General features: G+C 37.3%; 1 protein-coding gene across 1 annotated transcript; it reads left to right on the forward strand.

Annotated features, from left to right (window-relative positions):
* Positions 1–1,753: 1,753 nt before the first annotated feature.
* LOC9269304 (uncharacterized) lies at positions 1,754–8,548 on the forward strand. The gene is made up of 2 exons (XM_015780415.3): positions 1,754–1,900; positions 6,008–8,548. The coding sequence occupies exons 1-2, from the start codon at positions 1,882–1,884 to the stop codon at positions 8,200–8,202; spliced, it is 2,214 nt and encodes a 737-aa protein (XP_015635901.1). The 5' UTR covers positions 1,754–1,881; the 3' UTR covers positions 8,203–8,548.
* The last annotated feature ends 3,617 nt before the right edge of the window (positions 8,549–12,165 follow it).

Consider the following 12,165-nt stretch of genomic DNA (forward strand, 5'->3'; position numbering starts at 1 on the left):
GAGGAGTATTTACGATATAACATTCTTACTTCTAATGCCTTTGTAGACAGTTTGGGCTGAATTTCTTAATCTCCACTGCTAATAATAAGTCACTAGCACTAATGCCATCAGGCCAGGTTCAGTTACTGAACAACTACGCTTATGTAAAGAAAAGAGAATAGCAGGCAACTTTTAGTTAGCATATCAGAGTGAGGGTTTTATTCAAGGACGGCCCTGACTTTTTGTGGCCTGGTGCGGAAAAAAAAAAAGACCCCCATACACCAAAAAATATAAGATAATATTTAAAAACTCATTGTCATTAACGAATTTCACACTAATAAGTTTAAAATACAATCAAGCAGTCACGATATGCTCGATCGCCAATTGGTCTTCTGTCTTTTCTCTAAGCCTATCAGGCTTGATACCATAGTATACATATTTTGGAGGCCCCTAATTTTTAGAGGCCCAGTACAGTCGCACCATCCGTACTGCCCCATAGCTGGCCCTGATTTTATTAGAAGATAATGACACTTGCTAATAAAAAAAATAAATCCCCTGAATGACGACTGCATCATCCCATCCTCCTTTGCCCTCCACGAGGAACGCCGCGAATGGGAGGCCACGGCGGCGGGGATCAAACCCAGGGGCATATACTCTCTCCGGTTTCGTAATTCTTAATGTTTTAGATAATAATATGGTCTTCAAAATATATCTTTAATCTTATTTTTTATTATAATATACACAATAAATAAATACATGTTTACTTTTACTCCGTATTACAGTTCTTGGAAAGACAAATCTATACATATTGTTCTCAACCTTTTAAACTAAGTATTTTTAAAGTTATTGATAAGCAAAGCTATTAAAGTTTGATCTCAACCTTATCCGAAACGTTAAGAATTATGCAACGGAGGAGTCCTCGGTAGCAGTTCTAAGTCTTTAATTACCAAGTAAACGCTAGTCTTCCTGGTTTGTAGGGTCGCGATCGTGTGAACTTACCCAAATGCATCAGCAAATGTATGATGACCCCAAAGTTGCCACCTTTTTCCAGATAAAGTGGCCCAAAGGTTCCTGCAGACGAAATTGGTTAATTTCCCTCATGAGTATATGCCTGAAATTTTGGATATGTATATAAATTTTACAAGACTAGTCCTACAATATATGTAAAGTTGGTGTAAACAGAACAGCACACCAAAGCTGGCTTCGTATGGAATATGCTTGGTTGCCATCGCACTCAGATATATAGTACCATTACACGGGTCTCTTTACATGTTAAATAAATTTTACTCCCAATTAGCTACGCGAGTGGCAAGTGCACCCACGTTAGGGCAGTCCCAACCCTCCACCTAGGATGGTGTCTATGGTATTAACTACATTGCCATGTAGGACTTTTAGCTTACGTAACACTATATTAATTAAGAGAGAGTGAAGAGAGGAGGAAACTGGGTCTCATGCAAGACACAGCTTCAACACGAGAATCTATGCACTAGACACTATCAAGTTTTGCATTTGGAGAGAATAATGTTTTCATAATAGATGAAGAATAAATAAGATTGGTAGAGAAGAGAGATGATGCATTTATTAATGGCTAACTTTAAGAAACCATGGATCGTAGAGTGTAGTTTATATTGTGATGTCTTATTGATATGACACCATAGACACTGCTTATGAGCACTATGAGTTGAGACTGCCCTTAGTTGTGAGAGTCCCCACACGATCGACCACGGCCCTAGAAACCAGGAAGACTAGCGTTTACTTGGTACTCCCAGACCCCAGTAGCAAGTTGCATATGCCTGCCTGCGTTCTTCTATTTAAGGTGAAGCCAGACAGGCAAGAGGCAGGTCCGGGAACATATGCAAGAGGAGGCTCAGGAAGCAGCAAGTTTGCACATCCAGGTCCAACATGACGACTCCATCCATCGGTAAGTATATGTGTGTGTTTTCTTTATCCCCATAAACAGTTTTTCCTCAGTAACAAATGCTCGTCGGTTTGAGATATGACTCCAATTAAACTTTATATTTTAAATATTTGGTCCAGACTAGTATGCATCACATCGAATTTTAATTTTAGTAGCGAAATGCCCATATTTTGCTATGGATAAAATAATATATAATAATATGGCATAGATAATTATTGTTTTATCAAGTATGCTATTATTGTTTGTTTGCTCATTTGAATATATAGTATTTACTTGAAACAAATATTAGATTATTGTATAATATCATAAAATATGATGGACTAATTTAGAAAATTTGCTAAAGTAGTGGTAGAGAGGTTATTATAACCACCACCACTTGTTGTATTTTATAGTAGTATATATAGATAGGACTATCACCGGCATAGAAAGGCCAATCTCTACCGTTTCAAAAACTGGCATCTAGACCACCAGTGTTACTCATTTTGGGGACAAAGTAAAATAGATGGTTACATCAACATGTTACTCCAATCTATAATACAATTTCAATCCAGATATCAAATTACATAAAGATCAACTCACAACAGTAAACTAAACAATCTTACAATAAAATCTTGAGATCAAGTTGATTTAAAAAGCACAAACATTCACTTCATGCCATCGGCCCCACCAGCCTCAGGTACAATTGATCCGTCGGCCGCTAGCTTTCCTGATGCCCAATCCGTTGGCCTTTGCCTCGCAATGTCAGATCTGTCAGCCATCCTAAGTTGCCGCCGTCATCACCCTCCCTATCTCACTTCCTCCCCAGCACGCTAGAGGCGGCATCGTGGGACGGTGGGGATCCCATCCGCAAACCAGGCTCTAGGGTTGTTGGATAAGGGCGTTTACAGTGCGTTGAGTTAACGTTGGCATTCAGTTGCATCATTCCCCTAACGAATATTCCGTGCCACGTTCGCTTCTACCACATCTACCTAAAATCCCTGTATCCAACTTTGATCACTCGTTCTTCAGCCAAATCCTAGGTGAGTAGCGTGGGGAGAGAGCCCCGTGGAGGTCCTGACCCCTGCTCAGCTTGCACACGTGTATCTTGCTTTTTTTCCTTGAGTCACGGCATGGGGTCCGAACGGCACTATGAATCCTATCTTACTATAAAGTTATAACCTACTAATTCTAAAGCTCAACATGCAAACATACCACCTCATCATCCACTAGCAATAATTATATAAAAACTTATGCAAGCATGCAATATCATATATAATTCATTCTACAAATCAACATCCAATCATTTTTTTCACATTATTTTTTACAATATTTTTAACATATATATCCATCATTTTTATAATACTTAACATAAATTCATCAATATAATCAAAGTGCGGGATATCATATTTCATCTACAATCTGATACAGAGTCTATTAAATTTATTTCTCTCTGAATATATATAGTTTGACAAACTATTTTTATTTGTTGTAAATAACTAATATAATTTACTTTTAGCTTGAATATTAAAAAAAATATTAAAAGTCACTTAGTAATTCTCCTTCTCCTCCTAGTGGTCTAGGATCCGGTGCCACCAAATCCGTCAGCTGATGCCACCCTCCAGCACGATAGGAGGAGGACAATGGTGCAGCTGGGTATGGAGGCAGCAGCGGCATGGCTAGGAGAGGCGGTGACGTGGGTAGGGTTGTTGAGGATGAGGAAGAGTTGCAGTCGGTCATGGGGACTTACAATTTTCTCGTGTGGGATTGCCTTTAATACGGTTGGCCAGCTAACTTTATTGCCGGGTCATAAAAGATAAAAACTGATATTTAAGGATTTAGGGCCTGTTTAAATCCCTGGTAAAATTTTTCACCCTATTATATCGAATGTTTGGCACATGCATAGAGTATTAAATATAGAAAAAAACCTAATTAGACAGTGGCGTGTAAATTGCGAGGCGAATCTTTTAAACCTAATTATTCCATGATCTGACATTAATGTGGTGCTACAGTAAAAATTTGCAAATAACGGATTAATTAGGCTTAATAAATTCGTCTCGCAGTTTATAGGTGGAATCTATTATTAGTCTACGCTTAATACTTCAAATATGTGTCCGTATACCCGATGTGACACGCTAAAACTTTTCACCCCTGATCTAAACACAGTCTTAATCATATATAAAATTAAGGCACTACAAACATCACACAAATTGCTATTTAAACCCATTCATACATAGAAGATCTCTTCTCTGGTAACCTAGCTACCATCGGTACAACCACCAAGTCTGTTCGTATCGTCTGCCTTTGAGGCAAACGGCAAAATTTGCCGTTGATAACATCCAAAGCGTTCATCACTCAATCAACCGTAACCGTTGCATGTTTAGGCTCACCTCATAGACTAATTAACAGACAACTAATTAATAGAATCTGATGTGCTAATAAATCACTTTAACAACCCACTAATGGATATAATCAACTTAGCCATTTTTTCCTGTATTCACAGTAAACAAAACAGAAATTCTCATACAACTAAACATTTTTTCTGCATACCACTATGTCCATTTTTTATCCATTATTTTAGACGCTTGCACAATCTTCAATAAACATGTTTCACCATTTATATTTTCTAAATAAATTAGAAAAGATAAATGATGAAACACGTTTATTGAAGACTATGCAAACGTTCACGTCAAAAAAATATTCATTCAATTACACTCATCTGTATAAATTTATAGGCTAGTGTAAGATAATGACATCTAAAATTTATAGTCAATGCAATATAAACTCACTTGTAATTACAAAATCTTCTAAGAATTTTACTATAAAAAGGTAATTAACGACATAATAAAATAAATTATTATCTTAGTTTAGAGGCCAGATAAATAAAATCAAAGTAAGATATTTATTAATCTCCATGAACTTCATCAATCATGTCAAGAATAAGACGCAATCAGTAAGCTAAACATCTTGAATTCAACCTCAAATTTCAGCCATCCAACTATATTATAAAAATATGCATGGGACGACATTGTTTCACTTGGCGGAAGAGTGGATCAGTCATTTGAGCTGGTATGGATGGCAACAGATGAACTAGACAACATCTATGGACGGTCCGTGGGTTAGAGGCGTTCAATATATAAAAGATGGTAACCAGGAAGGCTCCTGAGTGGTCGTGGGGCTAAGGTCGCCAGCAGCATGGATTTGATCCCAAGGGATGGCACCTAGTGGAATTTCCACTCTAAAGCAAGAAGTACGATAGGTTAGGAGGTAGATGGAGGCAGGCGGTGTTGTAGATTCATGGGAGGAAGGGATGCCATGGCAATGGTCTATGCAGATGGAGAAAGGAGCATTGTAGAGAATCAAGAGCACACAAGTGGGTGGGAAACAGAGGTAATGGCTTAGAGAGAGAAAGAGAGGGGGGAGAGGAGATATGATGGATCAGAGAGAGGAAAGTGCATGAGTTAGGGCTTTGTGTTGAGAGATGTTTATAAATTAGATGGAGACCCACCATTTCATGTTTTATCCAAGTGTTCTAACGATGACTTATTTAGAGAAAATCCATGAGGTGATCTATATTTCTTATATAAGAGAACCATTGACATCCTGACCTCAGTATCAAGGACGAATGTCCATAGATAAAAAAAAATCCAGGTTATCAATCTATTTGGCACTTTGTCTATTTCCTTCCAACTTTCTCTAGATACCCTTGTTAATTACCTAATGTGGTGGGTATATTATTTGTATTTTGTAAGATAAAATACTTTTACTGGTAGTGACTACATTCGTGTACATAAGGCTAAAACATAATATATATATATATATATATATATTTGAACCAAATAGTATATGATCGACTAGATAATTCGCTATGTTGTCCAAGAGTAACTTTACGGTGATACAGTATTCTATACCAATATTATTATAAGGAGATATTAACTGTTGATTTATGAAGTCTACTACCACAGTACAAAAATTAATCTACTATATGAGTGGTTTGGTAGTATAAATAAATATGAAGATTTGGATTATAAAGGATGAATGGTATGGATTGATTGTACTGCCATTTATAAAGCATTGCTTCTTCCAATTGCCGAAGTCACACTGAATGATATTGTATGCTATTCTAATCAACAGGTGCTATGAGATACGAAATGGAGAAATATGTGCCTGTGCTCTTGAGCTTCGCAATGCAAGTGGTCCTATTCTTTGCGGGTAGATTTCACGTGCACATCACTGACAAGTTCACCAGGGTCTTAATCTCATCAACTTATCTAGGGGCAGATATCATAGCAATCTATGCCCTCGGTGGCCTCTCACGACAAGAGGGTAACCCCCAATCAATTGCTTTCTTTTGGGCGCCATTTCTTCTTATTCATCTTGGTGGGCAGGACACGATTACTGCTTTTAAAATGGAGGACAAGAATGCATGGTTGACACGTTCAGGGAAACTTCTGTTCTATGCTGTTCTGGCTGTTTTTGTTTTCTTCAATTCTATTGGAAGACACAAGGAGCTTCTACTTGCAGGAATATTTATGTTTGCTACTGGATTTATCAAGTATTTCACTAGGTCATGGTCTCTCAAGTGGGGGAGCTTTGAAAGCATTGAGAACTCCACTATTCGACACATGTATGAGATACAATTGCCAGAAGCGAGCAACGGGTCGAATATGACCTATTACGATTATGTTCTCACTGCTTTAAATTCCATGTTACAAATCCATGATATCTTTGCTGCACGCAGTCTCAGGTCTACTGCTAACTCTGAGAGTGAAGATGAAGAAATAGTAGAATCGGAAGAAGCTGCTAGATCCGTGAGAGAAGATGAAGAAGCAGTAGAATTGGAGAAAGCCACTAGGTCTGTGGATATAGATCAAGAAATAGTAGAGCAGAAGGAATATAAAATATTAATTAAAGATGATGAAGTAGTAGAACCGAAGGAAAATAAAATCTCAACTGAGAATGATGAAGCTATACAATCCACAGGAAATAACACACCAATTGAAGGTGATGAAGAAGTACAATTGGAGGGAGATGAAATATCAATCGAAAATAGAAAAGCAGAATTGGAGAAAATTATAATTGAAACTATAATAAAGCCCGAATTAAGTTTGGTGCAGCTTCAGCTCGGCATGATGTATGATGACCTCTACACAAAGGCACTTCTTCTTAGAAAAAAGGGAGGTATTGCACTTCGATTCATTGCTATATCTACCTCAATTGTTGCTTTTGCCCTCTTTCTTTCAACAGAGAAACGGCGGTATAGTAAAGTTGATATTGCGGTCACCATGTCACTATTCATTGGAGAACTTCTCCTTGAAGTTTGCGCAGTGCTTATTTTCATGATGTCTCCATGGACGTGGGCATGGTTGAAGGTTCGAAAGTACAACTGGCTTGCCTGTTTTTCATGGTATCTTTTTTCCAGTCGCATTGGATGGCCAGAGAATAGGCCACGGTGGTCTAATTCAATGGGACAGTACAATTGCGTGAACAGGTTGGTAGGCATCAGCCCGCCAACATCATGCACACCCAAAATTATGACCTATTTGAGAAACATAGCAAACAAAGTTGGTGCTAAGGAGATATCTTGGATAAACAAGCTGATACACACTGGGTATGTCAAGACGGATAGAGATACTATGGAACGAGTTGTGTTTGGCCTTTATGGCTTAATGAATGAAGTCGATGGTCAGGATACAGAATACCTAGAATGGAGATATGTTGGCTCATTCCTGGAACAGATACAAGATGTTCTCACCGCAGACTTTGGTACTGCTCTTCTCATGATGCATATGGTCACAGAGGTTTTCCTCAGGCAATACCCTGGGAATCATTCCTTGGTGGATGTCTGCAGAAAACTGTCAAACTATATGATATATCTTTTGGTTAACCACCCTTCCATGCTTCCACTCAATACCAGTGCAATATCCTCGATTAAAACTGCGGAACGTATGTTCCAGAGGAGGACTAATGACATCTCTGATGTTGAGCATTACAAAAATATCCATGACTCGTTACTAGTGGGTGACCAGCCTGAAGGAGATGGGGTACTTGACGAGCTGGTCGAAATGTGGGTGAGAGTCCTCCTCTATTCCGCCGGCAAGTCAAGGGCGGAGCTTCACGTGGAACAACTGGCCAGTGGAGGGGAGCTCATCACCTTTGCTTGGTTACTCATGGCCAAAAATGACTGCGGTGACTCCAGGATGAAAAGGATTCAAATCACAAATTTTAGTCCTCGTGATGAATCTGACGATTGCTATGATCTCCCTATGAAGGAAGGCCACGCTTTCCATATCGTCCATCGTAGTGAAGTCGATATTCAGCGTGATTGATGTTGTTTTGTTGATTAACTAGTACATGGATGGAATCAAGTGAGCTAGCTAGCTGCAAGTAACTTATGTTTGTTTTCTCATGTCACAGGGAGTATATTAATGTCTTTGCTTCGGTCTGAATGTGCTAGCTAGCTAGCTAGTCTATGTGTGTGATGAAATAATTTACATTGTTGTGTGCATGTATGTGTACTAGACTATAATGAGCTAGTACCTTTATTTTCCTCTTTTTTGTTCTTAGAGTCATAGAGTGAGGGCCTATTTTGATGTTTTGTGTTTTTTTCTCACTTGTAATAAAATGTTTCCCCTTGTAATGTTCTAGCACCAAGAATAAAACCAGGTTTTCTTACCCTTCTCGAGGTCTGCTTGGATGTTGACCACTGGATTAGAACTTGAAGTTGAAGTGGATGATGCAGCAGCAAAAGCGATGGAGGAGATCCTAGGCATGGTGAGAACGCTGGAAACACGAACCGAGGACAGGATGACGCCATTGACATGGAATGGAATGGCTTTTCCCTTGTCTTCTCTATTCCATCGCGACACGTGCTCCCATCACCTGTCTTAGTGTGCCTACGGGACAAGCGCGGCTTGCAGGGTCATCCCCATGTCCGCTATTGTCACCCACACTTGGCCTTTCCTCAACTCTCATGCTCATGTTCGGTACCATCAACTCTAAAAGACGAAATCTCTCGCTATAATTGATATATTTTTCTATCGGTTTTCGATTGTCTTGTTCTAAAAAGCAGTAAAAAAGATGTGACCAATGGTAAAAAGAACATGTGTTTTGAAACACAGGAGAAAAATATAGAAGCCCTTTGGTAGTGTCATACTGCCTCCATCCTAGAAAGACTATTGTTTTACACTGCTTATGTCCAATGTTTAACCGTCCGTCTTATTTGAAAAAAATTTATGATTAGTATTTTTATTATTATTAGATGATAAAACATGAATAATACTTTATGTGTGACTAATTTTTTTAAAAAAAATTATATTTTTTTTCAAATAACATGGACGGTCAAACGTTGGACACGAAAACTCACAACTGCACTTAAAATGGAACGGAGTAGTAGGAAAAACATTGGAAAGTTTTACAAAGAGGTAAGAACTCTTGGTGATTTTGCTGTGAAAGTGAAGCATAGAAATACAACCATATATGGAAAGTTTCTTTCGTTTTCTTATGAATTACAAAGGGACATGCAAGAAACACTTCATAGGAATTCGAATTCTATGTAAATCTTTTTTGCCAATCCAATAATCAAAGGGGCCTTTTTTAAGGAATCACTGTAGGAATCAAAGGGGGCCTTGCTGCGAAAATACTGCAAACACTAAGCATATAGATCAGTTTTCATGGAGATGAACTAAAGGAATGGAAGGAGGCTCAATTGGGAGAAGGGCCAGACGATGTTCACCTTATCTGACCGAGTCTACAAATGGGTTTTTGAACTATGGGAGACAGGGCGTACAATAGCTGCTCTACGTTAAATAGTCTTACTCTCGAGAGTATTACTATTCTCCCTCACAAGTCACACACACACGCGCGCGCGCACACACACACACACATAATTCTAAGTCATCCAAACGTAATTCTAATTTATCAATACTACGTGAAACCCCGCGCGTTGCTGCGGGAGTTTGGTATGATAATAAGAAATAGAAATAATGTGTAAGATATCTAGACGATAGAAACTTGCATAAGTTGATGTTGTTTATCATAATTTAAATAGTATATAGAATGATGACCCAAATTTAAAAGTAATATGATGTGGCTTTATGAGAGAAGAAAATGAGGGAGATAATTCCAACCATAGATTAATCATTTGAAAGCTTGAAACAATTGAGATGATATGGCTAAATGAGAGAAGATAGAAATAACATTAACTAAGTGAGAATGAATTGTATAGGTATATAGATACAAAGTATTATACATAATGATGGAGAGATATATTGAAATATTTTGAGATTACGTGGAATGATGATTTAATATGCTTGGATTTTTTTAAAGCTCTTAAATTTAAGTGAGGATGAACTATATAGGCATATAAGATATTATAAAAAGTGATGGAGAGATATATTGAAATATTATGTGAATTATGTGGGGTGATAATTTAATTAACATGCTTGTGTTTTAAAGCTCTAAAACTTAAATTAGCATGCTTGCATGAGATTTGAGATGTAGTAAATGTTAGTGGATGATGTGGCATCTTTATATGTTAAACTTTAGAATGTAGTAGGCTTAATTTTATAGAAAGATAGGATTACATCATGAGGTTCAAATTATCCATCCGTATATGGTTAGTGGTAGCGCACACATATACAATTTCAGCCTAAGCATGACGCCTATTATAGCAAGTTTAGCCTGTGCTTTTTAGATAGTTGTTGGAAACCAATCTCTCACGCACGTAAAACGATTCATTAACGTATGAGTAATTAAGTATTAGTTTTCTAAAAAAAATGAAAAAAAAATGATTTTTAAAGTAATTTTTTTATAAAAAAACTTTTGTAAAAAACACATAGTTTAGGACAAGTTTGCGAAAAAAGAAGAGAGATGAGTTGGAAAAGTAAAAAAAAAACAGATCGAGCACTAGAGTATAAAGTTAAATAGATTTCCAGTATATTTATATAGGTGGTGTTTGGAAAGAAGGGACTGAGGCCCTGTATAGATGGGACTAAAACTTTTAAGTCCCTATCACATCGGATGTTTGAAAATTAATTATAAATATTAAACGTAGACTATTAATAAAACCCATCCATAATCTTGGACTAATTTGCGAGACGAATCTAATGAGCCTAATTAATCCATGATTAGCCTATGTGATGCTACAGTAAACATTCTCTAATTATAGATTAATTAGGCTTAAAAAATTTGTCTCGTGAATTAGCTTTTATTTATGTAATTAGTTTTGTAAGTAGTCTATATTTAATACTCTAAATTAGTGTCTAAAGACAGGGACTAAAGTTAAGTCCCTGGATCTAAACACCACCTAAACTTTAGTCTCTCTCACAAAAGCAAAAGTCCCTATGGGAGGGACTAAAATTTTTGTGAGAGGGACTAAAGTTTAGTTTCTCCTTCCCAAACACCACCATATAAAACCTCTTTTAAAAATTATATATACCCAGCTTTGGCTGCGTTCGGTAATTTGAGTTCCCAACTTCACCTCCTTCGTTTTCCGTGCGTACACTTTCCAAACTATTAAACGGTACGTTTTTTAAAAAGGTTTCTATATGAAATTTGGTTTAAAAATTAAATCATATTAATCCATTTTTCAAGAAGAAAATAACTAATACTGAATTAATCATGTGATAATGAACCATTTCGTTTTGCGTGTTTGGAGGGAAAGTTCCCAGCTTAACCTACCGCGAACACAGCCTTATAACCTCAAGAAGCTTTCACGTTAATCCCATCAGCAATTGAAACTCAGTGCCTATCTGCCAAGTGAGAAATCATCAGGACAAGTAAGGTTTGTTTGACACAGTTTCAGCTTCAGCTCCATTTCTTCTGTGGTTGGAGCTCAGCCAAACAGTTTCAGCTCCATCTAAAATAAAAGTGGAGATGTGTAAAGCGCTCTCATAAAATGATTTAGCTCCACATAAAATAAGTGTGGAGATAGGTAAAACGCTCTCATAAAATGAGAGATTTGAAGATGAGTTTAAGGGGTAATTTGGATACAAGGAAACTTTAGTCCCTATCACATCGGATGTTTGAACAAAACAGAATATACAGATGGAGGCTAATTTGCGAGACGAATATATTATACCTAATTACTCTTCTATTATTTGATAATATAGTGGTACAATGAATAGGTGCTAATCATGGATTAATTAGTTTTAATAGATTGTTCGCAAATTAGCCTTGATCTGTGTAAACTTGTTTTGTAATTAGTCTTTTAATACTCGCAAAAAGAGGGGATTGAGCGAGGGAAAAAGGACGACAGATTTTCCGCCCGTTGCGTCAAAAGGAAGTCGATC

This window comes from Oryza sativa, chromosome 1, assembly GCF_034140825.1.
Source record: "Oryza sativa Japonica Group chromosome 1, ASM3414082v1".
NCBI classification, from domain to species: Eukaryota; Viridiplantae; Streptophyta; class Magnoliopsida; order Poales; family Poaceae; genus Oryza; species Oryza sativa.